The following is a 26,400-nucleotide window of genomic DNA, read 5'->3' as shown; positions in this document are numbered from 1 at the left end:
AAGAATCACAATCTTATTTAAATCTGTATCAGATTAAATCTGTGTTCTACAGTGTGAATTGGGAAGAAAACTAGGTCTACTACAAGGGGAAATAGAGTCCTTAAAGATGATTACTGAGATTTCAATGGACTCAGTGTGCATAACACTCATGCTGTGTGTTCTGTTCACCATAATGTAAACTTTAGCTAGTTTTAGACTCACATTGATGTTTTATAATATTTTCAGTTGGAAGAAGCAGAAAGATTTGCCAAAACTGTTGTTGATCTTGGGGACAAAACATCAGAGTTCAAAGCAAAAGGCTACTTAGCACTGGGATTGACTTACAGCCTGCAGGCTACTGATGGTAAGATAAGAATAAACACATTCAGAAATTCCCATCTTGCCTAAAAGTGGATACCTAGCAAAATGCTAGATTCCAAAATTAAAGCTTCTTTGTGCAACCTTTTTCTCCCAGTCAATGTATTAACACTTCTTCGATAAACGTGGAATAAAATCTCTTGATCTTACATATCACTGATTAAATATATCCTTTTTAGCATCTTTGCGAGGGATGCAAGAGGTCTTACAGAGAAAGGCTCTTCTTGCATTTCAGAGGTGAGTAGGTGTTAGTCTTTTCATTTCATTCTGTCGTACGCATTGAAAAGCTTGATTATGTGCTAAAAAGAGGGACTTGTGAAGATTGTAATGAGGATTTTACCTCCAGGAGTCTGCCTTCATGAATGTAGAATGTATTCCTTTAACATTCACTTCATCATTTTGTCAAATACCTGAACTGATTCCCAAGGATCCTTTTCTTTTTATTTAATTTTAAAGACATTTGTGTTGCTCTCTAGGATAAAATATATGTTTAAAGGAGTTCTGTTTTAACCTGAAGGGGAAATATGGTACAAGTCATGGCAGAAACTGACAGTGTTTCTGGTAGAGTTAGTGGCCGATCAGATTGTACACTAGGTTTATGCAATTATGTTTCTGGAGGCAGATTCGTAGTTGAGGCAGTGCTGTTATGGATGAAAGGCAAAGCGCAGGTAATAAGGTATCATGTTTGGAGAGGAAAATCATTTCTAGCTGAAGATTTAACAGCACAGGCAGTGAAATTGCAAATACCCCTTTTTCAAAATGCCTTATTCAGAAGTAGTACTGTTTGGGATGACGATAGTTCGTTCTTGAGGGTTTGCCTCTGCAAACAGTGATGACTGTGCACAGGTGAATACGGACCACTCTGCCCTAACTGGATGTAGTTAAAAAAAGAAACAGATCTTGACAGCATAGCCAGCAGAAAAGCTGCAACATCTAAATGTGCCTCCTTTTATGTTTACATACTCTTGCAAAATCCTATTGCAATGAGATAGGTCTAAATGCTTCAAGGAGTCTCTTTGCCAATTTATGAATTAACATGAGCAGATTTTTATATGAGTGTAAAATTCAGGACTACTTGGGGGTGGTAGCTGTATATTTGAGGGGCTGAGGCTGAAGGAGAATTTACCAGGCAACATCAGAGTGAAGCTGGTATGTTTTGGCCATTCCATTCTCCTGGCTATTCCTGTTTGTGTAAATATGCTTTAACGCATCTTTGTTTTTGTAATTCCTTAATGGTTTTAGTAGGTTTTTTACTTCAGCGGTCTTGCTCCATGTTGAAACTGATCTTTATACTTCCTGGTTTTCACTTCAGTTCCTCATCTTGGCCCTGTTATCATGGCCTTCATCTTCACTGTTTCAAAAATACTGTGCTAAATTTTGCTCACCATTGCTGTCCATTCACCTGCTGGTAAAGCTTTCTGCTCCACCTGTCCTGTCCTGATACTGGTTTGCTTCCTTCTACTGATTCTCTTAAACAGCAAGGGACGTAATGAATTCTAGCCTGAAGCTAATCCATTCCATTTCAGCTCCTTATCCTTCCTTACTCTCCCAGTTACTATAGTGTTTTTTTTTTGTTTTTTTTTTAAAAAAAAAAAAAACCTACTGTAGGGTTTAAAAAAAAAAGTATTGTAGGGATTTTTTTTAAAGTAATACAGAGTAGGTTACTAGAGCTATTTTTCAAATGATACTCAGCTTGTCACTACTGCTGAAAGTATTTTCCCCACTCTATTCAAATATTACTTGATTGTATTTTACATTTTCTTACACCCAGAAACTTTGCAGTTTCATTCTCTACAACAGAACAAGCCTCTTGATGCTTTTTTAGCTGTTGAAGTTCCAAGACTTCCAAGCAGTGAATAGTGCCAGCTGAAATTTAAAAACATATCTAGCATCTATTCAGTGAACCATTACACATGTCCTTTAGCTATGTGTTACGAATGGAACTTTAATTTTGTAGCGATACGAAGCTTTTAAATATTTGTGCTAACTAGCAGCATATAAATTTATACAAAGAATGTCTTTGGACACATGGAGATTAATTACATCTGTGTTTTCTGTGTCTTTGTGATCGTTTTATTTATTTATTTATTTTCAATTGATACCCTACCAGAAACTGTTCCATATTTGTTTAAGTGCACATTCCAGTTTATTCATGCTTAGATTATATATTCATCCTGTCTACAGGCATTTCCCCAAATTAACTTGTAAGGTTTTAAGTATTTTTGGAGGTTTTACTGATGTACAGGGCATATGCTTTGAAAACTGTACCAGAAAGTTGATATTGTTGCTGGTGATATTGCCAATATGAGGATCTAGGTTAGAATGGTTTGGCCCTTCAAAAGAATGGAGCTTCTGCACCTAAAAAAAAAATCCCATCATTACCTTTTTAGAAAAGGGAGTACAGATGTTCTGGAAGATGATTGTTTTGAAATTTTATTTTATTTTATTTTTTTCACTTTTAGTGCTTTTCCTGTGGTATGAATTATATTATTTCCTAGAAGTCTCTGAGTAGTTGATAGAAGGTAATAGCTTTTTCTGAAGCTGGGTGATTGAACCAGTCTTCCTAAGTTAAAATCTTCTCTTCTTCTCAGAGTCATTTAGTCTTGCTTAGTTTTGAATTAAAATTTTAAAACAGAAGACTATGTTTCTGAACACTGTTAAGGTCTTGTATTTCACTGTTGTCTTCAATTTAGAAATAATTTTAGGAAAATATGAAACTGTGCCCTGGTAACTTCAACTTTGTTGGTATATGTTAAGTGTAGTTGCTCATCTAGTGGTGCTATCTGCCTTTGAACAAGGAAAGACAGAATTGTAGCAGCTGGAGGCAGAGGGTTCACTTTGTGATCTAAGGGAAGGTAGATCTTGTTCCCTCCTGACAAAGAATGCTGATTAAGTGATCTGGACATCGTTATTATGTATCCTGTTTCTATCTGGGCCTTTACTAAAAGAACACTGCCAATAAATGAAATGTACTTTCTGCCTAGCATTTACTTTGCATCATTTGGGGGAATTATCCTCCATTTTATTATTAATTTTTCTATATACTCAAGACCCAGAGGAAAACTTCTTACCTTGCAGGTTATTACAAGGAGAAGTTGTAGTGCATATTATAAGCATATCTTCTGTGGTAGAAGTGTCAAAGTGAACAAAATAGAGTGTGTGCATTTGTCCAAAACATAAACCTTCAAAAAAAAAAAAAAGAAATTTTTATTTAGTAATTTTACTAATTGGGGTTACTTACCACAGTGGTAGATATGAATATTTCAGAGATGAATACTGCTGTGATGGACAGCTCAATATTTTTGTGCACAGAATTAGTATTTGCAAAAAGATGACCAAGGAAAATCTTACATTTCCTTCAAGTACAGGTTCATGGTGAGCCACATCTTACGCTGCCTTTTGCTATAACGCTATAATAAAGTCAGTCCAGCCTAGGTTGCTTTTGCCATGCTACATTAGCAAGGTACTCTACTAGTCTAGTCTCAACTGTTAGAAGTTGAAGTAGCTGTCTTTCTAGGAGGCTTAGTATGTTAGGCTGAAAATGAGCTTAAAATTTGGGGGTCTAATGGCCTCTAAGTTCTGTGCTTCTAAACTGTTTGGGGCTCTGTTGGTGAGACTGCTCTTTCTTCTCAGAGACTGTTGGGCACTGCTTGTGCGGGTGTCCTCACTCTTGTCTTTGAAAGCACCTTTTCTTTTTGTATAAGGTAAGAAACCTCTGTCAAATGAATTTTTATTACAATTGTCCTTCCATAACTTTGTGTAGTGTTTGCACAAGAGTATATTTTAATTGAAAGAATTGTTTTGTATTGCTCATTTTTAAGATTTATGCTGGAATTGTATAATTCAGTTCTACCAAAAATGACGGCTTGAAAAGGCCCAACATGTTTCTGGTAAATGAAGAATGACTGAGAGTATAAGATAAGCCACTGTAAAGAAGACCAGATTAGGCAGTGAGAGCAGTGTGAGGTGCCCCACAATTCTCTTTTTCAAATATGAACATACCTGAGAGGGGAGATCTGAATATGAATACATAAATATATGTGTGTGCATGTGTGTTTGTGTATAACTTGTATTAATAGGGGAGAAAAAAAATTGCTTGTTTTGTTTCTTTGTTTTTAAGGGCTCACAGTCTGTCTCCAACAGATCATCTGGCAGCATTTTATTTGGCACTGCAGCTTGCCATATCCAGACAGGTTAGTTTTACTTTTTGAAAATGTAGCCTCTCATTGTCGTATGAAGAATAGAACCTCTTTCTGTCATACAGAATGATATAGATGAAAATTTGTTCAGTCAAGTCCTTATTTTCTATATGTATATAGAAATATATATGGAAAAATGCAATCGATGGTCTATGTTTTTCTCACACTTCCCCTGCAATCGATGGTCTATGTTTTTCTCACACTTCCCCTGCAAAGAAGCTATCATTCATATCTAGAAATATTCTCTCTGGACCCCTTCAGCCCTGTACAGCTCTCCAGACTGCAGTAATCTCTAGCTGCAGTATTCCCAGCTGCAGGATCCAAATAAGACATAAGATATTCAGTTTTATTTTTTTTCCAGCATTTATATTGCTAGATGGAAAGCAACCGAAAGGTTTTTACCTTGATATTATGGATAATCTCCACTCAGTCCACTCAGACTGGATTTTATCTGGAGAGTGGGACTCTTGAATCTAGACTTTAATAATAGAGACAAGGTTTACGTCTTCAGTACCTGCTAAGATGTTTGCCTTTTCCAAATACTTGTAGAAAGTTTGGTTATTTTGAACAAAATTGCAAAAATATATTTAAGTGGAAAATCTTTTAAAGCTATAAGAGAGATCAGAGCTAGGTCTAATTTGGACAGCTGTTCTGTTTAAAGGAGTAGAGATTCTACCAGATACTATATGAATTTGGATAATGTGGAACTGCTTTGTATATGTCATGGTAAGCCTTTTCCTGTGTCAAGTTTATTTTAGGAAGTAGCTTTAAGCACAGCAGTTTACATACTCTAGGTGACTACTTTTCATTGCTAATGAGTAGCAGAGACATTGGACTATGTGATGTTAGAGTAAAAGGGATCATCACTTCAATATCACAAAATATTTTGCAGTAGCAGGCTATGACTTTGTGTTTCAGAACTGTATATTTTTAGTGTTGCTTAATAAAAATCTCCTGTTTGTAACACTTAGTGTACTTAGTGTTTTGAGCAAAGGCATATGCAACTCAGGTGATTGTGAAATTCTGTAGGAAGAAAAGTTACTCTGACAACTTAGCTGTATTTTTAGCTAACAAATTACAATTGAAATATTTTCAAAATCATCTAGAAATACAGCTAATATTTGAAAAAGAATAATATTTATCTCTTAGCAGATACTTTTAAAGGGTTGAACTGAACTATTTCAGTAAAACTTTTCTCATTTAGCAGGATTTAATATATTGTTTAATTTTCACTGTTTGCTATAGTGAGTCAGGTTCATTTCAGACTTCTAAATAGTATTTTACAGGAGTCTTTAGATTTCTGCGTGGTATCTAGGTGAATAATTTACTTTGAACATTTTATATATATGCAGTCAAGTTACAGGAGGCAGTATGTCTAATAGCAGTGCTTTCTTTTTTTTGCCTTTTTTTCTTTTAATCAGATACCAGAAGCTTTGGGTTATGTTCGTCAGGCTCTGCAGCTACAAGGAGATGATGCCAATTCTCTTCATCTCCTTGCACTTTTGCTATCAGCACAGAAACACTATCATGATGCTTTGAATATCATTGATATGGCCTTGAGTGAATATCCAGAGAATTTTATGTGAGTGAATGTCATGTTTGCTTTCTACACTTTCTCTCATATTTATTTTTTGAGACTCTCATCTCATTAATTTTCAGAGGTGATGGATTTGAAGATTTGTCTAACTTCTTTTTGCCCTCAGCAGTGTTACCCTTGCCCTTTTAATGCACCCTTTGTTTTTTATTAGTGGCTTGTTAAATAATGATCAAGATGTAGGTTTTGGAAGGGAGGATGATAGAGCTGGATAGCTGAGCTTTATTTTGTGTTTTTCTGCATAATGTTTTTTTTTAGATAATTTCTTCCTATTACATACATTAGAGTATTTTTCTGTCTTCTGTTTTTCTGCAATATCCTAGAAAGGATAAACAGTACTTTTAGCTAGGAAGAAAATCAATCCCATCCTATCCTAAGATAACTTGGTGCTTGTTTTATGGAATCTATTATATAAAATAAATCATAGCAGAAAATCTCCTATTTTGCCCGTATAATAACCAGTCATCTGAAATCAGCTAATGGATAAGTAAACAAGTGAAAGGGGAAGAAGCATGTTTGGTAGATGTTCTTTTGTTGCTTAAGAAAAATCATTTTTTGTGTTTATTCTTCATGTTAACTGTATCTGAAAATATATTGTACTTCATATGTCTCTAAGTAAGCCTATAAACTTGTTTTAAGTTTGCTTTATGTTCTTAGGAAACTCTGATCAAACACTTTAGGCTGACATATCTCCTGTGCTGAGACAGCTCCTATTAACTTCTAGGAGAGTAGCTATGTTCCATTCTGATAAGCAAGTTTTACTGACAGTCACTGAGGTCGTAATATGTATCATTGCAGATATCCTGAATGCTTATTCTGACAATTTTTTTTGAAATATTTCAAACTTAATTTTGAGATGCCTGGCCTTTATCATGTTTTTTATTATATCAGCATATCAGAAAAATACAATTTCTTTAAGAATCCCTAGTTTGAAAATAGGGATTATAGCGTTTCTTCCTCCTGCTCTTTGACCTTTTATGTCTCCTTTCCACTGTCCGTATAATGTGTAGTTGCCTTTTTCCTTGTAACTTTGACCAGGACCTTTATTGCTCGTCTCTCCTCGGAATTTCTTCTGTGACTCGCACCCAGTGCAGTGTAACTAACTATCTTTTGTGGCCTTTTGCTGTTTGACATCTCCTAGTTTGTCCTCACATGTGCATGCTTGTGTGTGTTCTTGTTACACGCTTCCACTTGCACTTTATGATTTCAAAACTATCTGGCCATTCCTTTCCCAGACCTGACTGTGCTTCCTCTGAAGGATCTCTGTTGTGGTTTGAGATACAAGCAAATATCAGCTGACTAATTTTATACCCTATCATTGTTAAAAACAAGCGTGATCAAAACACTGTGATCTGGTTCTTCACTGTTCTTGGTTCATCTTCTGCTACTTAGTGGCAGTATAAGTGACAAAGAACAAGCTGCTATGTATCTCAGAATAACTAGTAGTCTAGAAGAAGTATTTCTGAAACTGCAGTTCTCTCTAGTAAGAGAACAAAGGATTATTCAGTAAAATATTTTAAATGACTCGTGACTCTTCAGAACATGCTTGTATGTTTTTTTCAAATATGGCTCCTGGTCTTTCCATACTTGTTTGTAATTGTATCTGATGGTTAAGCATGCTGTCTGACTCATTTTAAAGAGTTCTGATTCTTCTCTTAGTGTAAAGATGTATATGAATACAGGTCATAGTGGTGGTTCTAAATTGTTAGTCCCTTTGAGTAATACAAACATGATGGTGATATAACCTGTTATGGTAGATAGAGCCTACTGGTACAGAACAGGGAATTTGAGGAGTATCTTGGCAGTAGGAATCACCATCAGAGGCGACAGCAGTTTCTGAAGAACCAAGGTGAAAGACAGCAGTGTATCTGTAGACAGTCTTGTAGAGTGGATAATTCTGTCTTCAGTGCAGTGAAGTTGCTTCTGGTTCCCACAGAGGACAAGGAGATGGCTGAAATTTCTTGTGTGCTCGTTACTGTTGGCACTGACAGACAGACATACCTGGTCAGTAAAGTAAATTTGGAGTGATCCCTTCTTGTAACTGGGTTATATCTGCAAAAACTTACCAGCAGATTCTCAAGTTCGCTATCGGTTCTTATGCACTGTATCTGATGCTGTGAAATAGGTGATGATGTGCATTTATGTAAACTGCAGCACACGAGTGCTTAGTGTATTGTTTATTCTGTTTTCTGGTTCTGCCCCTTCTATAACAGTAAAATCTCATTGCCACTTCCCAGCAGACTGGGAAGAGATCCTTTTGTGTTCTGTTAAAGCTTGCTAATTTTTAGGCATACTGAAACAGTTGATTGTTTAATCATGGCATTCTATTGCCTTTTCTAAACATTTCAAATGTCATCTTGTTCTTACCTTATCTTTCAGTTATATTTGCAAGCACAGTGAGCTGAATAGTACATGACTCTTCTTGGTATTCTCTATTTCTATCAGAATCCATTACTTCAGTTTTATACAAAACAATACTTTGGTAGGTTTACAGTGTGTTAAATCTATTTCCTTGGAAAATATTGAAATAAAACATCGGGCTTATAACTTATGTCATTTCTTACTTCTTTTATTGTTATTCTTATCTGCATACCTCTGATACTGTAATTGCCTTATTGCACTGAGTACTGTCCTACCCCTTTCACAGCTGCATGGTCTATTTGTTTTGCTTTTTCTGGTCAAGAAAATTAAATTTTCTGAAGCTTGTAATACTACATCTTTATAAAATGCCAGGGGTTGCAAGAAAACTGTAGAATACACTGTGAGACATACTGAGAAATGGATACTTTCCAGCACTCTTCCATTGTAGTCAATTAGTAAATGTGTTACCTGCCAGTTTTTTAGTCACTTAATCTGATGCAGGCCTAGGACTGTTTCCTGTTGAATATTTGAAGTGTTCTGCAAGTATCCTACCCTTTTCACAGCTGCATGGTCTATTTGTTTTGCTTTTTCTGGTCAAGAAAATTAAATTTTCTGAAGCTTGTAATACTACATCTTTATAAAATGCCAGGGGTTGCAAGAAAACTGTAGAATACACTGTGAGACATACTGAGAAATGGATACTTTCCAGCACTCTTCCATTGTAGTCAATTAGTAAATGTGTTACCTGCCAGTTTTTTAGTCACTTAATCTGATGCAGGCCTAGGACTGTTTCCTGTTGAATATTTGAAGTGTTCTGCAAGTATAATTTCATCTCTCCAGTTATTAACTTTTTTGCACCATAAAGCTGATAAACTGCAGAACAAATGTAGGCAATTGAGTAATGATTTTGCCATATCCACCTCTAGGCCAGTGAGCAGAAAGAAATTCCCCAGAAGCAAGGACTTCTGTCCCATTGTAATCAGAGGAGTGGAATAAGCAAATATTCTACTCTACAGTTAGCAGCAAGGTATATATATATATCAGTCTTTGAGTAATGAGTGGATCTTGTTGCATTTGCAGTTTGTTGCATTGGCAGTATAAACATGCAATTTACTGTGAGGCAGATGTAAGAGAGTAAAGGAAAAAGCTGTTGGGGAAAATCTAATAAACCTGTAAAAATGAAATGGATAGGTACTGATGTTTGTCAGAAATAATAAAAATGCAAGATATTTGCTGAATTATCTATCAGTTCAAACTTTTTATAAACTTAAAATCCTAAGTTGGAACCACTCCATACTATAAACAAGCTAACTGTGTTGCTCAGAGCAATACAATCAATTTACTTGTAAGTACAATCTAACTTCTAAAGCCTCCTGAAACTTGTAAGTACTTTATTCAAGGGCAGGATGGCTTCTAGACACAAGATTACGAAGCAAGATTAAGAATACCCTGATCTAGCAGGAGAGGTGGGAGTAAGATGCCTGCATCAAAAAATCGGAATAGTTAATCTGATTATACTGAATTTGAATTCATCTAAAATTGCACTGTTTTTTTTCCTCACTTTTCATTAGACCACTTGCCCCTAAAGTAGAGATTTGGTTCCTCTTCAGCTTCAGAGGATTTGAACCCACAGATCACCCAGCTTGGAAGAATCCTAACCATCAAGCTATGTGGTAAACTGAATGAGGTGGTATTTCATCTCCTTTCAACAGAAGCAGGCTCATGTTGCCCTGAATGCATGGTTGATGCCACCTGAAGGAGCCACAATATAACCTAAATTATTAGCATACTCAGCTATGAGGAAGTAGATGTGAGTTTGAAGTCTTTGCTGCTTGGGTTTTGTTGAATTTTATTTCTTTTAATCCAATGACTGCATGAGGTAATTGTGCAAACAGTCTCAGGAGTGTGCATCACAGTTTGAAGGTGTATTCAAGATGATGTAAGATGCTTGCTGGGTGGCACTAATTCTTGAGGCTGCTTTTCCTCCCTCAGTTTATTTCCATCAGCATCTACTATAAAGCTGTACCTGTGCTAACTACATCTTTGCAGTGAAACGTTAGTAATGGTGAAGGGTTTTCAGAGTTCATGCTATAGTCAAGACCCAAGATAACTGCTGTACTTACCACTTATTTCAAGGCAGTGCCCAGATATGCATAATTCTGGTCTGAAGTTGACTATGTTCTCATTCTGTTGAATTGCTTCTGTTGCTAGTTGGAAGAAAAAAGCCAACATCAGGCACTCAGTGTTGGTAATGAACATACTGATTAAGTATACAAGTGGGGATTAATTAATTAAATGCGGGTAATATTTCTTAAATTGGGAGGAGAATATTTTGCAAGTAACTCCAATCCTGCAGTTGTAAAGTTTTCTGCCCTCTTACAGACTTCCGAAAGCTTTCATTGTGCAGCTTTGCAGTGTCTTGTTTTGAACAAAAATAGTCTTTTGATCAGTGTAATTTTTAAATTTAATACTGTAGGGCTTGGATAAAAGATTGAGAAACAAGCAGGAATTGGTTCACATTGGGCTTGTACTGCTTGTGCAATATAGATAGCATAGTTAGATGTGGGATTAACTGAGAAGTCTTCACTTACAAACTCCTTCCATGACTCTTTCCTATCTTTTTATCTACTTATTTTGAGGCAACTATTTCTTAGTAGTCCCAAACTTTTGAATAGTACAGAATCTTGAAATAACACTTACCTATTCTACTTCATGTTTAGTCTCAATTAAGGGAGAGAGAGAGTTAGGTTTCATGATGAAGTATTTTTGATACTGTTTTCTCAGTCTTGCATGTTCATTATTTCACAAGTTGGGGCTCTTAAAGTATATTGCCTGAAGTCAGTATAATTAAACAAAATAAAAAATATTGTTATGGGTTTTTTTGCTGTAAATTCAGAACTGCAAAGGATAACAGCTGACAGGCTTTTAAAGTAGCAGAAATAGGAAACAGCAGATGGGTTATTTGAGGAATGCAAGCATGTTATTTTAATATTAAGAAGTATGCTCAAAAAGGAAAGACATATGGTAACAGGTCTGAAGACAACTGAAGACTAAGTTCACAGTTTAAACATTTACATTTGCTGAAGTGTGATGGAATTTTTTTTTTCCAAGAATATTTCATAGAATCATCAGGCAAATATATCACTCCACTGAAAACTATTAAATCCTTTCCTTCCTGACCCCTAAGGACTCTTTCTGAGCTGCAGTAGATTTGCTAGAATTACTGAACCTTTTAACCTCTCTCTCAGCTCATTCATTAAAAAACTTGCTCGCTTCTGATAGTTTTTGAGGTGGGAGTAGCATAAAAGCTGTTTAGTACATGCTGTGTATGATGGTATGTACCATATGTTGATGTTTTGTGGGACATAGGTATTTATCAATTAAAGGAATAGACTACCCTATGCTGTTTTTACCAAAGTCAGCCATGTTGCACTGTTGCATGTGGTGATGCTTTCATTTTTTATTTTCTTTTGGGGGGAAACAAGTACTGGGAATCATTTGAGGAACGGACAGTCATATATGGTTGAACAACAAGCAGTGGTCTGCCAGGCTTGCCAAAGTCATGCCTTTGAAAAAGGATGAGTCTTGTTTTGTGTCAATAAGCTTTCTCAAATCTGTTCCATTTTGATCTTGGGAGCAGATTAGTGTGTTTTTAAGACTATTTTTATGCAAGTTCTGAAGTTTCTAGTTCTTCATAGAAGACTATCACTTACTTGTGATCCTGCCCTGTTCCTCTTCCCCCCGCTCCCACCACACTGGACTTCCTATTTTTTTTTAATAGAATGAATCAATAAAGAAGATGCTGTTGATAGGTAGATATTACTTTTGTAACAAATTGGTCATCAGCCTCAGGCTATTATCAGAGTATTATCCTTGACTTTGCTAGGCATGGTTAGGCAGTAGATATTTCTCTGAAATTTGATTGAAAGAGTCCCAGTTTGGGCCATGAGCTGGTTGCTGCAGGGTGTTCAGAGAAAACAGACAAAAAGTTTTCAAGTATAACTAATTTATTCTGGCTTTAGTCAGAAATTAACTTCATTATAGTTTACAGTTTTACTTTTTTTAAGGACATTGAGTTCAGAAGATTACGGTAGAGTTTATATATGCTGCATTCCAAAAGTCATAGGACTGACCCTCGTTCCCTCCAAAAAAGTGATGCTGCTGCTTTGTGAGCAAATACATATGAATTACATGGGGAATAATATATGGGGAATAATACCTCAAGGGGCGTGGAGGAGACCATCCAATGCACAGGAAGGTTATCAGTTCAGTTTCCGTAAGATTCTGTTGTTGAAGAGTTTGTGATTGAATTTTGTTGTATCTTTTGTTTGTGAGTCAGACTTCAAATGGGAGTCTGATCTGCCTTTTCTTATTTCATCTGTTTTCCTAAATGTATATGGACCTTCCTACTGGGGATCTGTGCAACCAGATTTGGAGGTACTACAGTCCTGAATCACTTAGGTCAAGTTTTTCAATCAATCACCAAACACACATATGGAAGATGTGAAACAATTGAGGACTTTTTAAAAGAAAAAGTTGCATGATTTTTCTGGAGTTTTTACAAAGGCTAGACTTGTGTGCTTGACCTCCTTTTGCCAGTTTTGATAACCTAGTGGTTCAGATAATCGGATTTCCAGAAGGAGCTCCACTGATAGAAGCAGCTGAATAATATTATGTGAACAGATATTGATTGCTGTATTCAGTAACCTGTACTCATCAATTGTTATCTTACAAATGCTATGTGGGTGGCTGAAATTCATTCCTGATTGTTGACTTTAAACAAAAATGAGAAGCTTATGTGATGAATTAGGCAAAAGGAACCTGGCTTGTCTGCCATCAGGGCATGGCCAGAAATGTTGGTTGGTCGGCAATGTCACAGAAATTCAAAAGAAATCATCAAGAAATAAGTTTAATTTTGTTATATGGGCACTTATGCAAAAAGTGATTTCAAGATACTTAAAACTGTTTTTCATGCTTTTTTTATGTGCTGTTTATATTTACATCTCTTTTGGTGATAAAACTTCCCTGAAGTTCCTCAAAATGGAGTAGACTTATCCTCTGTGTAAAAGTTCACTTTGCAATTGCAGTAGATACCTTTATGAATTTCTTTCTGTACCTTATCATGGTGATGAGATGTGACCAGCTTGATAGAAGTGATGCACCTACAATCAGTTAATGTATAAATAGTTCCTTTATTAAACTATACATATTTCTTTTCCATCTGCTGTCAGGTTTGCATTCTCCCTGTAGGTTAGATTTTTGCAAATATGTCATCTTTCATTTTTGATCATGTAGATACATCGTAATTGACTATTACGAAGCTGTACACTTTCTGCAATAGGTATTGAAGGGACATCTGTCAAAACTGGATACTCAGATTAATAGCATTTAAGGGCAAGAGAATCAGTTTTTACAGAACTTGACCTCCTGTACCAGAAGTATCTAAATTTCCTTTAGTTTCGTTAATAACGTAAGTTTAGCTAAAGCATAGCTTCCAGAGGGCAGACAGTCTGGATGTGAACACATTAGAAGACAGAGACACCACTACAGTATTTGAGTTACACCCTTTATAAAGGTGGTATTTTTGTTTCTGTTTTGAATTGATCTGTTGTTTGCTTCCAGCCGTTGTTTTTTGCATCGTACTTCACTGAATTACCCTGCAATACTATTGTCTTCATACTTCGATAGTAGCTACTGTAATCGGGTCACCTTTAAACCTCCTCTTTTGGTAGGAGCTCGCAGTACTTCCTAGCAGTAGGGCACATGCCAAAGCCTTTCAGTTACCTGTCTAGCACCGCTCTGTGCAGGGTCCAGTATTTTCATCGTACGTAAACAAAAACTGCCCAAACTATTTGAACATTGCTCATCAGTGCTGCGGGAAATCGGTTGCTGCTTGTCTGTTGGAAAGGGCTGTGTTAATTACTTTGAGCATAACTGATTCTTTGGGAGTTTATATTCAATTCTGTATTTGCCAGCGTTCTTGCTTGCTTTTTGGTCAGTTATATTTATGATACATTTCCCATTAGAACAAACTGTGCTTGTTTCTATAGCTATATGCTGAACGGGCTTTTTGTTTCTGTTGTTTTTTGTTTTTTAATCTGTCTTGAGAGCTATTGAACCAGCTATTGAATGAATTGTGTGGAAAGTTTCCTACTGTGCTGTTAGAAGGATCTTTCCATCAGAAGAGGATATTGCACATTAATTAGGGTTCTGATGGATTCAAGTGACATTCTCATGAGGAGTCAGCCCTCCCTCCCCTTCTTTTTTTTTTTAAAAAAATGTAAACGTTCAAACTGAACTGTGGTCAAATTTTGGGCTGTGAATGAAGTTGAAGTTAACCTGGAGAACCAGGATTTTCTTTTCATTTTAACCTTTCTCTTCTAAACCATTTACTCATGAGTGATTACAAGTCTATCATGAGGACACTTGCTATAGTATATGCTGACCTGGAGAAACTGAATTTGCTGAGACTTGGCTTGCAGCTACTTCATTTCTTTTGTGTTTCCTGTAGTAGTCATCAGAAATATTTCCCGTATGTGTAATTGTAAAGTGCAAAAAATGACTTGCTAATACTTTATTTAGGAAAGGTGAATAGATTCATATTTGTACACATCATCAATATTGAATACTGTTTGTCCAAGTTAATTCTATACATGCAGTGTACTGCTCTTCTACTTTAATTACTCTAATTTATAAAATCAATTTACAGTATGGTATTTGTTACAGATGTGACTATAAACTATGTATATATAAGTTTTACATTATGTATTTATGTTTTTGATTAAATTCAGGTCATGTGAAAAGAAAACTAGCTAGCTTGTAAAAACTTTTGCTCATTTCTAGAGATTTTAGTGTCTTTTACATTCTGCATCACTTTCTGTAATTTTCTTTCTTTTTTTTTGTACAGGATCATTGTAAGACTAATAAGTCTAGGATTTTACAAGTCATATGTTTAGACTTGATCAGCTTTTTTAAAATGCAATGCCTTTGTACTCTTTGAAAACAGAAGAGTTTGTCTTGAATTTTTCCAGCATTCTAAATTGTGGGATATGTTAAGCGGTCACTTAATTGTGACTCCAAATATTATGTAAATCCGTGAAAAATTGGTGTTTGCTGTCTTCTTGTACGCATTAACGAGTAACAAACTAGCTAACAATGTTGAGTATGTAGAAGTTCATTCTTATTTAAGTTATTATAGAAATTAATGTAGTTGTTAGGGAGATGAGGCTCTTGTTCGACATTTTCTGCATATTCAAGAAGGCTTTTCTGTGGTGGTTGTTAGCGTATTTATATACCTAGTATATTAATTACCTTCTCACCATTCTCTTAATGATTGATTATCATGAAAAAATGGGTTTTTTTTGAGCTAAGAATAGAAAAGCAGACTGTTATATTACTTAAAGAGGTCATCTAAAATCCTGTAAAGATATCCCATGTAAAACGTAACACCTTTTCAATCTTGCGTTATAAACAAATGGAATTTTTTGCATCCTTTTAAACTTTAGCATCTTCAAGTTGTCCACTGTTGCAAAGAGTATGTTTGGCTTGACCTCACTGCATGCAGAAGAGCCTTTAAAAGGATTCTCGGTGTCGATTTTAGTGCCAACAGACTAATATTTTTCATAGCAATAGCTTAAATGACAGCACAGCTCTTACTTCTTCAAGCCCTGAAAAACATAAATAATGTTTTTCAATCCTAATTGGAAAGAGAGCAGTCTGCCAAATTTTGATTGGGTTATGGGAATATGGAGATTTCAGAAGGCAGATCTCTTCCATACAGTAGTGTGTGGACGACAGTGCCCAGCTATGGCTATTCCAGGCTAGTATGCTCATATAGTGCAGTGCACAGCAACATGTGAAATGCCTTGCTTGCCCAGAAGCAAAGCACCTCATTAAAAATGACACCCAAGATTAGTCATACCTGTTCATCAGAAAGAGCTTAAGTATCTCTATGCAAAGAGTTACAGTGGTATTTGTCATGTTAGAGATCTGTCTTTGCTACCTTGAATTTTGGCCTCATTCTCCAGAATAGAAATACCCGTAATAACTTGCATCAGTTTTCAAGAAATGGACTCCTCTTAATGTCTTGACATTGTGAATGGTGCTGTGGAAGGGCTTTGATGGCTATAGCGTCTGAGTATTTTACTTCAACAACTGAAACAGACTGGCTGAATTAAGACAGTGTTGTTTGAGATTCAGCCCTTCCTTCCAGCAGCAGCAATCAGCAGACTAAACAGAATTTGGCCACTGGAAGGGGCTTTGGTTTTTGAGGCAAAACTATGAATTTTCAAAGCAAATGCTCATTTCACTTAGTGCGTGGTAGATTTCCAAGGTCTTACCCTGAATATATAAACAGATACTGAAATGCTTTTGGAAAAATTTTTTTTCCCTCTGATCTTGAGATTCATGGGGAGGTCAGTGTGTACTTTTTTTTATGCAGCTCATCTGGGGCTGGCGGGGGGAGGAACCTGGAATTATCTAATGTGCTCATAATGAAGCCAAAGCATCTCTGTTAGAGACTGGGCAACTGAGGAAGCATGTGGGACCAAAAAAGGAATTCCTCGAGCATAATTTATCAAGGAAAAGCATCCAGAAAGCCAGAGAGAACTTTCAAAAATGCAAGATAGCATCTGATTACAATTTCTGGACTGTGCTACAAATGACGCTGGTCGGTTGGCAGGGAAAATCTTCAGGTTATGATTTAGTAAATTAGTTTATATTGATTAGGAAATAGAACACTAGCAGGAACCTCCTAAGTCAGAAGGCTCCACTGTTAGAGGTATGCTGTCCTATAGTCCTTTTCATTAACTTAGCAACCGAGGAACAGTTAGATTATTTGCTGCTCCTCTTCTGCAGCCTGTCCAAAAGAAGCTGTGAGGAAGCAGGCTGTTTTACGGCTTCATTTATGATGTTAAGAGACTTCTAATTTCTCACCTTAATGTTTTAATAGTCTTTAATGCATTTACACCTGATAGTTTTTGTGCAAAGATTGTCCTTTAGATAAATTGTTCTTCTCCCTTCATGGTGCTTGCCTCATCTGTATTTATAGTTCAGAATTGTACCTTTTTCTCTTTTGTTTTGCTAGGCTGAATAAATTAAGTGGTTTTTAGTACAGTCTCTAGTCACCTGATTACCCTCACAGCCTTTCTCTGCAGCTGCTCCAGTTTGAAATTCCTTTTTTGTGTGTTGGTTTTAACTGTTGCAGTGAGAATCGTGCATAGCGTTCCAGATGTGGTCTCACCAGGATATTGTACAATGGCACAATTTCTTTTTCTGCCTCAACTAATGGATTCCAGAGTTATATTTGCCCTCTTCGCAGCTGTCTCGCCTTGATGGACCTGGCTGTTGGACAGTTCTGGTCTGGAGTAACAGTTACCTAGATTGCTTGGTACAATCTCTCTTTTAAACTGATACTGTAACTCACTTTTCTGTTAATATACAAAAATGAAAATAATAAATTGAATTTTTGTAAAAATTTGTGTATGCTATTAAGATTGTTTTTATTGGTCTGTTTATTCTCTCTTAAAAAAAGAAAAAGTTGGCTGGCATTCATAGTTGATACTGTTCTGCTATCCTTATGGATGTGATATTTTCTTTGAAGTATTTACAGTGCCTGCAATCTTGTGAGCCTTTCCATAATTCTGAGGAATTAATTACTTTTGATTGTATTAGCTTTCTTCACTTTTAATGCATTCCCATTCTTCATTTGTCTTTGATTTCATATATGAGGCAACATGGATTAGGATTAAGATCAGGGTTGGGGGTCGGTTCATAAATTACCCTTAATCTTCATTTCATCTTCCCTCTTCAGTAGTTGCATTTCTTTCCTATTTAATACAGAAAAGCCTCTCAAACTGTGTAGCTTTTCTGCTTAATATTCTTTTCAGCATCTAGTTTTGTTTTGCTTTTTATTATATATGTCTGAGAGGCAGCTTTGTGTGCTGATTTTTCTTCCTCTCCTCTACCCCTCCTTCTCTGCCTCCATTCTTAATAGGATCACAGCTTCCTTCTGAAATTGTACATGCATAAGGTTATTGATACTTGGCTTTTCAGTCACCAGCATTTACCCCTTCAACTTGAGATGGAGGTTCTTTGAAGTTTTAGCATCTTTGTGTTAAATGCCAGACTCCCTCCATGTCTTTTTGCTAACCTTCAATTTCAGATTATTTCATTGTATCCTACTGAAGTTTGAAGACCTAGTTACACACCCATTTGGAGTTTTTCATCCTTTTATTTAAGTAAAAATTCACTAATAGATCAGGTTATAAGCAGCTATTTTATAACATCCTCATGCTGCTCCAGTAAGTATTCATAAATTTATCAGCTATTAGCTCCAAGAATAACTAGGCTCCTCCACTTAAGAGAATGATTTGTTCTGTATTTTGTGCCTGGATAATTATTCCCCTAAAATGATATAATTCTCTTTATTTTTACCTAATGTTAAAGATGTGCATCCATATCAAATGCTGACCCTGGAACAAATGCCCTACTAGTCTAGTGTCTCTAAAAGAATCTCTTTTACCTATTTCCTTTCCCAAAGTTTAGTTTTATCTAGTTTATTTATCTAAACTTTTAGGCTTGTACCTTCAGCCACATTTCAGGGGAACTTGGAATAATTAGTTGAATTTGAGAGTCCTACTTGTCACATTATGTTCCTCCTGTGCTTTTAGCTTCCTCTTTCTTCTCTTTCTTCCCCTGTTTAAGTGAACACTTATTTGGCAGGTTTTTATTTTGTTACCCCACCTCCCTTTCTGTAATGTCATAGAGTTATTTTGTAATTTATAGTTTCTTGGACCTAGGAAAACTGCTTTATAAATGCAACCCTTTCTATTCAAAAGACTACTGTTGGTTTAGAGTGTGGATAATAGCACACCTCACTAGTGTCCTTTTTTTTTTTTTTTTTTGTATGTTTTGGCTTTAGAAACAATTTCCTGGCCTTGCTTTATTAAAATTCTGAAGACTTGCTTATCATATGTTCAGTTTATTGTTTGTATTTTGGGAGACCTGTAACCCTGCAGTCTGTTTGATTGCCACAATGTGTAAGAAATGGGGATGATGTAAAATGTGTTCCAAGTGCATCAAAAAGCAGCAACTTTTGAAGTTCTACTTTAAATCCTTACGTGTGTGTATGTCTTCTGTTATCTTTCACTCAAATCCTGTGCTAATAGTTTCGAGTTCTACCATTTTTGTTGTGCAATCCCCTGCTATTTTGTAGACAAGTATTTAGGTAATTTCTTAGTAATCAAATTCCCTCCATTTTTTTTTTCAACCTCTGCATACTGAATCTTTTTGGTGATCTGTTGGCCCTATGCCTTCAGTTGTGCCATAATATTCCTGATAGTCTTAAATAATTGAAGGCTAGTAGTGTTAATTCAGTCTTTTTCTAAACTGTACAAAATAAGCTATCTATTGCAATTATCTTATTTCTGGAATGACCTTGTAAATTTAGTGTCACTTAGTTTCATACCTTTATAAAAATGCTTTCACTAGTTAGAAAAGATTTAAACTTTTATAGACTTTTCAAACAATAAAAAGCATTGCTTTTAAAAGGAAAGAAACAGGAAGGGGATTGTATGAAGTAGATCCCTTTGATTTAGATACTAGGTTTTGATACCCAGCTCTTGCTTTCTTTTTGGAACAATAAAATAGATGTGTTACTCTGAAGGGAAGAGATTATTCTCTATTTTCTTTCTCTCTTGATTAACATCATGGGCATGGGCGTTTTTTTTTTCTCCTAGTGTTATAGTCCCTGTTAAATGAATATCTAGTGAGGATCAGTCTGCCAAATGGAACATGACTAGATGAAATATGTAGTTCCCCATACACTAAAATAAAATTTACTAATAAGAAGAAAGCTAAGCCAATATAACCAATTAGTCTGTTCTGCCTTCATATAAAATATCAGATGAGACTGCATGTGACCTTGTTTACTTAGTTTTATCTACAGCTGCTCCTTCTCTTAAACTGGCTCAGTGTTCCACATTACCTTTTCTCCCTAGTCTCTCTGACACAAACTTTGGAGAATTAAGGTAACATGATTCATTTTGTTAAATTTATATGCTGAGTATTTTCTATATAGGAGGTTCAGCACAACACTAAAGCTTTAGCTGTAACTTGCTGAAACACTTGCTGTCATTTCTCATTCTTGAGAAAACCCTCTGGCAGTTTGCAGTTACTATTAGCAGCCTTGAAGTTTGTATTTGAGATAAAAAGTTCTGAGCCTTCACACATGCCCACCCTCTCTATCCTTCTCAGTCTTCCCACGCAAACCGTATGAACAATCATATAAATTTTTCACTTAGGATAATTAAGGTTTTACAGGAATAAAATGCCAAAGTACACCTGAGTTTAAGAATAGAAACTAGACTAACAGTTTTGTTTGCATCCTTTCTTCTTGTTTTGTGCTCTGAAATCCTACAATTTACTAAAAATTGCTTTTAAATTAGTGTTTTTCCAGTGTATTATCGGTTCCCAGATGCTATGACTTCTATAAACATGCATACCACTTCATTAGCTTCTTTATTGCCATATTACCTTTATATTCTTTAATTATCCAGGAAGTTTTGTATCTAAGTTACCTCTGTGTGGAACCATCTACTGATAAAAGGAATATGCAGTCATCTTCTAGTAAGGCTAGATTTGTGTTGCTGCCACTAGAAACAAACTTTGAAATCAGAATTAATTTATAGTGGCTTCTAGCAAAACATGATTGTGTTCAATGAATGATGCTCTCTCTTCAGGTCATCATTTTGAAGTATTCAAAATGTTCAAAATTCACATCAAACATCAAATTCAAGACCTTCTGATGGCATAAAACGTAGAGTGCTAGATTTTCTTGTTAACCTTACTAATGCTGAACTACTTTCCATAAATCTGTATGGCCTAATAATATCTTTTTTCAGTATAGTCTCTTCCATCTCATTTAATAGAAGTTGATGATAAAGAAGTTTATGTATAAGCAAGTAGTATGCATCAGTACTAAGTTGTTTTCCTTCCTGACTTGTATGTTAAATAACTATTATGTTGAGCCAGTTACTGAAAATATTTTTCTCATAGATTTTCCTTAACAAAGACTTCTCTTTTCACATATAAAGTGCCATTTTAATGATCCTACTGATTTCACTAAATCATATTGTCTTGTTTTAACTTCTCAAAAAAATTTCCTGTAAATGAATGTTTCTTTCTAATTGAAAGGCCATCTTGTAATAAATGCTATTACTTTGATGACAGCATTATATAATTGACTTTATTGTAATTACTTCATGAAACATACATAAATTAACACTTTGAAGTTATGTTTTCTCCAGTTTGGTCAGATGTTAGGTATCACTGAAAATATGTTCTACTTGAATCTGAATTTTTCTTTCTTCTATAATGTCCTTTCCCTTCTCACTAGATTGCTGTTTACAAAAGTCAAATTGGAATCCCTGTGCAGAGGCCCGGATGAAGCACTCCTTACGTGTAAACATATGCTTCAGATTTGGAAATCCTGCTATAATCTCACTAACCCAAGGTAAGATGCTGTAGAATTGTATACTGCAAAACTCATGAGTGTGTTCCTCAATCCCAGGATAATATTAGGTCAGCAGCCGTGCTTTTATTTGTTCTAGTATTTCATACGAATAAACTGCAAGATGTAAGGAACAAGAGGCTGAAGTGCAAAAGATACCAGCTGATGGATATGCAGGAACCACCCTATGTTTTGTGAAGTTAGGTGCACCAAAGCTAATGACCTCTGCAGAGAATGGGTAACTCTGCCATGCTCATTTTACTAGTATTGTCTAGTTTATTCCCCTGATCTCAGTTATCTTGTCTCGTGGAGAGATTGCTGTAGTGTCAACTTAGTTCAAGAGCTTTCACTGATTTACTTGATTAAGAATATAGAAGCAACAGAATTAGAAGTCACATGGATGCTTGACATGCTTGGAAAGTCAGCATTGCTTTGGAAAGGGATTTCAGTTTGTCACAGGGATCAATAAGTATTTGCTAAGTTAAGATAGTTCTGTTTGGGTTTCTAAAAGGCTTCTGTGAAGGTCCTTTCTGATACATGTTTAGATAAGCTGTGAAATAAAAGGGAAGGTATTTGTATAAATAAATACTCAGTTAAAAAGTAGGAAAGGGTAGGAGTAAACAATCAGTTTTCATGCTGGAGGAAGGCCACCAACTGAGCTGTGCAACAAGCTGTGCTGGTATCTGTGCTATTCAACATGTTTATCAGGTACCTGCAGAAGGGGATGAGCAGAATTTTTTGTTATCTGGTTGTTCAAAGGCTTGACAGTTGTTTCCTCTGGGGGAGAGATGCTGCAGGAGAAGAGACTTGTATGAGCTAGCATCAGATAGTATTTATCATAATACTAGAAAGGTATCTGTTCTGCTCAGTTTTATTCAGTCTTGGTTATATAAATACATGTGTTGCTTTAAGAAATTTGGATGAATTAGAGAGTGGGTGGAGAGGGAAGATTGCTTCTTCTCTTAGGGAGCTAGTGAACAGTTCAGGACTGGAATGCTTGGAGAGCATGGCAGGAGAAGTCTTGGAAGGGACCTGAGTTGGTCATAGCTACTCCTGGGAGACACTGACACTGCAGTGTGGATCTGGGAGCAGGACTCGAAGGTGGTAGGAAGCAAGCACGTCAAGACTAGAAAGGAATTTGATGCAACGTTAAATCACTGAGGTGGTATTAAAGACCTGCAAGAGTATTTCTCTTCTGACCTAATGGTGGTTGTAGAGAGATCTTTTTGGTTTTTGTTTGTTTTTTAGGAACAATATCAGAATGCTGTGCTGTGCAGAATAATTACAATTTCTGTGTAAGCTTCATTTCAGTGTGAGGCTTTGCACATGCCCAAATAAGATTTTTCACCTTCCATCTCTCTTGTTACATTCTCTCTACAGGCGAGGACTCTAATTGTGGCTTGTCATATCCCTTTACAATATCAGCAGTAGTTATGACTGAAACCTTGCTTCTTGCCTGTATCAGCTTCAAAGAGCAGTCTAGCAGTGTGTGCTAACTGATGTCTTTTATTCTTCTTCAAGAACCTCTAAGAAGGTTAATGATGAATACCTTGCATCTGATGGAGTTTTTTTTTTTTTTTTTTTTTTTTTTTTTTTTTTTTTTTTAGCTTAACATGTAAAGTTTTTCTTGAGGCCTTAGTGACAAAAAAAAAATTAAAAACAATTAGGGAATGGAGTAGAAAAACGCTGTAGGAAAGTGCCATGATGAAAGAAGGAGCCAGGTTTCACAAATCACTCATTCACTTATAGTGATCAATATAATGCAGGTACCAAGCAACAACCTTTCCTTGGATGGTCTATGTGAACTTTAATGGCTGAGAGTACTTAACATTGTATCCTTTAAGCAAGGTATGTAAGGTGGTCTAAAGTTGTCCAACTCATAACAACAGTTATCACTGTGACTGAAATTTGACCTGTTCTGCAGATCTGTTCATCCAGCTGCACTCCAGGTGTGGAAAGGAATAATAATGCAAGATTGCGTTGAAAACTTACAACCTTTGTAACTTCTAAAACACTAATTTTTCATTGAAAAGCATTGTTTGAAAACAGTGCTTCCCACTGGAAACAATTGGAGAACTTTAGTGAAGTTCATTGAGATAATAAAAAGCAGTCTTCTAATGAATTGAAACCTTTTTAGAATGCTGTTCAAAGACTTGAATATTCCTCACAGCATTTCTCATTTGAAACATCTTTTTCTATTCTGGTTTAGACTGGAAACTAATTTTGAAATATTTTGCTGATGAGATAAAAATTCCCTTTTCTGATAAGCTCTGTTTGATGTTAAATATTTCTTCTTGCAGTTAATCAGCTTTTGTGGAATAAAACTGAGTTCAATGTCCTCATTAATAATTTATTTTCGTTAGTAAAAGATTAAGTAGATACACCACACAAAGTAAAAATTCAGTGCAACACTTTGCCTTTTTTTCAGCTGTTTTAGAACAGCTTTCTTTTGTCTTTACTCTGCTTACAAACAACTGTTTTCTCATTAAATGGTTATACAAATTTAGAAATTATTTTGTGATGCAGTCTTGAACAGTTTAGGGAATAAAGATCATGTCAGAAGTGTTTGTCTTCAGCCTGCTGCTTGAAGTACATGTGAAAATAGTTCAATTCTTTTCCAGTTCTTAGTTTGCATTAGGAAAATGGAACCGACCACGATGCCAGTGATGTGCTTAAAAGATATTTATGCTAAGCCTTGCTCTCCTTGTCAGCAACATTTGGCATGTCATTGCCGGTGGATTGAGGAAGTAATTAATACAGCAGTTTCCAGAAAATATGCACCAACTGATGTAATAACTATAGCTGATAGTCTGTGTCCCAGAAAGCTCCCTTCTGTTTCCTGTGGATTTCTATAATGGCATCATTTTGTAAGAAAATCATAATCTCGTAGTAATGTTAGGGTATTGCAAAATTTTATTTGTGCCATTTTAGCAACAGCTGTACAAAGAGAGGAAATTATCCCAGTGTTTCTTGAAGTGTGGAACTGCAGAGAGTTGCTGAAAGGCCTTTTTGCCCTTCTGTCAGTTCAATTTCAGAAGGAGGAGGCAATTTTAGATGAAGGCGGATGTAAAGATATGCTGGATTCCAGTCTTGCTGAGGCTTTACTTTAAGATAGGAATTTTGTGGAGATTTTTTCGTATTGGCATAAGATGAGAATCAGACAAAAGTTTGCCCTTTACTAAATGGAGCTGTTATTGCTGTGTTTTTGTTTGTTTTTCTGTTTCTAATTTATTATTTAATTTATGTGAGCATTAATTGATAGCAAGTAAAGATGGAACCACCCGTATGTGCTTCCACATATTCTTCTGCCAATGTGTTTCAATACTTAGCTCGTTTTAAGGACAAGGAAGAGTTCATTCTTCAGTCTCGTTCTTCTGCTGAATCTTTAATCATAGTTCTGAGGGCAATTAGTTTTCTAGCAAGTACATTAATAAGAAGCCTGAGGGACAGATACTGAGTTACACCTGAAGTAGAAATTCAGTGTGTTTGTCCACAGGAGCAATTTGTGAAAACCCCTGGAACTGCTTAAGCACCTAATTGTTTAGAAGTATTCAAAATATCCTATTGCACTGTTAAGATTAAATCCAGAACAACAGTTACAACAGTGTTTGTCAGTAATATGTGTATTTTTAAAAAATGGGCAAAAACGTTCTGGAGGTAAGTGCTGCTTTTTTAATGTGAAATGTTGTTATAACATCTTTATAACAACTTTACCTAAAGTTAGACTCCTTGAGTTCAGTGTTTCTCTTCAGCATGGGAAAACTGGGAATTCTCAAACTCGTATCTGCCATCTTGGGTTAAAGTGATAACTTTACCTTATACTATATGAAAGTTTAAGTTGCAGCATTTTTTTTAAAAAAAGATTTTAGTCATGAATTAAAATTCTGTATTCCCTTCTTGGTTGTATTAATTATGAAAGTAGAATTGATAAAGTAAATATGGATTCAGGTTTGCAGAGCTAATTCTGATTTAATGTAGCTGACTTAATGCACTGTTAGTGGTTAGCAGTGCTTGGTACTAAATTTGTTCGTATTTTTAGCAAGAATCTTTGTAGGAGGAGAGCAGCATGCAACTTGTATCTCAGTATATAATTTTATATTTTAATGGCTTACAGTTTCTGTACTTGATTACAGTGATTCCGGACGTGGGAGCAGCCTGTTAGACAGAGCTATTGCTGATAGACGGCAACTTAATACAATTACCTTACCAGATTTCAGTGATCCTGAAACAGGTGGGAATTGCATTTGAGCAATAAAATCGAACTGTCCATACCTAGACTTTACATCAGTTATTTTTATCTTATTTTGCAAAATGGAATTATTTATGGTGAAAATATTTTCACTATTCTGAAATGAATGGAAATAGCTACTTGGCAGTTT

The 26,400-nt window shown here is 35.7% G+C and overlaps 1 protein-coding gene across 5 annotated transcripts in view; it reads left to right on the top strand.

Moving 5' to 3' along the window:
* The window catches only part of TTC7B (tetratricopeptide repeat domain 7B), a 140,244-nt gene that overhangs the window by 70,179 nt on the left and 43,665 nt on the right, over nucleotides 1-26,400 (top strand). For all 5 annotated transcript variants that reach the window (XM_062577172.1, XM_062577174.1, XM_062577173.1 and 2 more), the window contains 6 exons: nucleotides 226-343; nucleotides 537-594; nucleotides 4,478-4,550; nucleotides 5,978-6,138; nucleotides 21,908-22,024; nucleotides 26,155-26,252. In XM_062577172.1, coding sequence (XP_062433156.1) covers nucleotides 226-343; nucleotides 537-594; nucleotides 4,478-4,550; nucleotides 5,978-6,138; nucleotides 21,908-22,024; nucleotides 26,155-26,252 — 625 coding nt within the window. The remainder of the gene's footprint in view (nucleotides 1-225; nucleotides 344-536; nucleotides 595-4,477; nucleotides 4,551-5,977; nucleotides 6,139-21,907; nucleotides 22,025-26,154; nucleotides 26,253-26,400) is intronic.

Source organism: Rhea pennata, chromosome 5 (assembly GCF_028389875.1).
Source record: "Rhea pennata isolate bPtePen1 chromosome 5, bPtePen1.pri, whole genome shotgun sequence".
NCBI lineage: Eukaryota > Metazoa > Chordata > Aves > Rheiformes > Rheidae > Rhea > Rhea pennata.
This window is presented reverse-complemented; position numbering and strand designations above follow the sequence as displayed.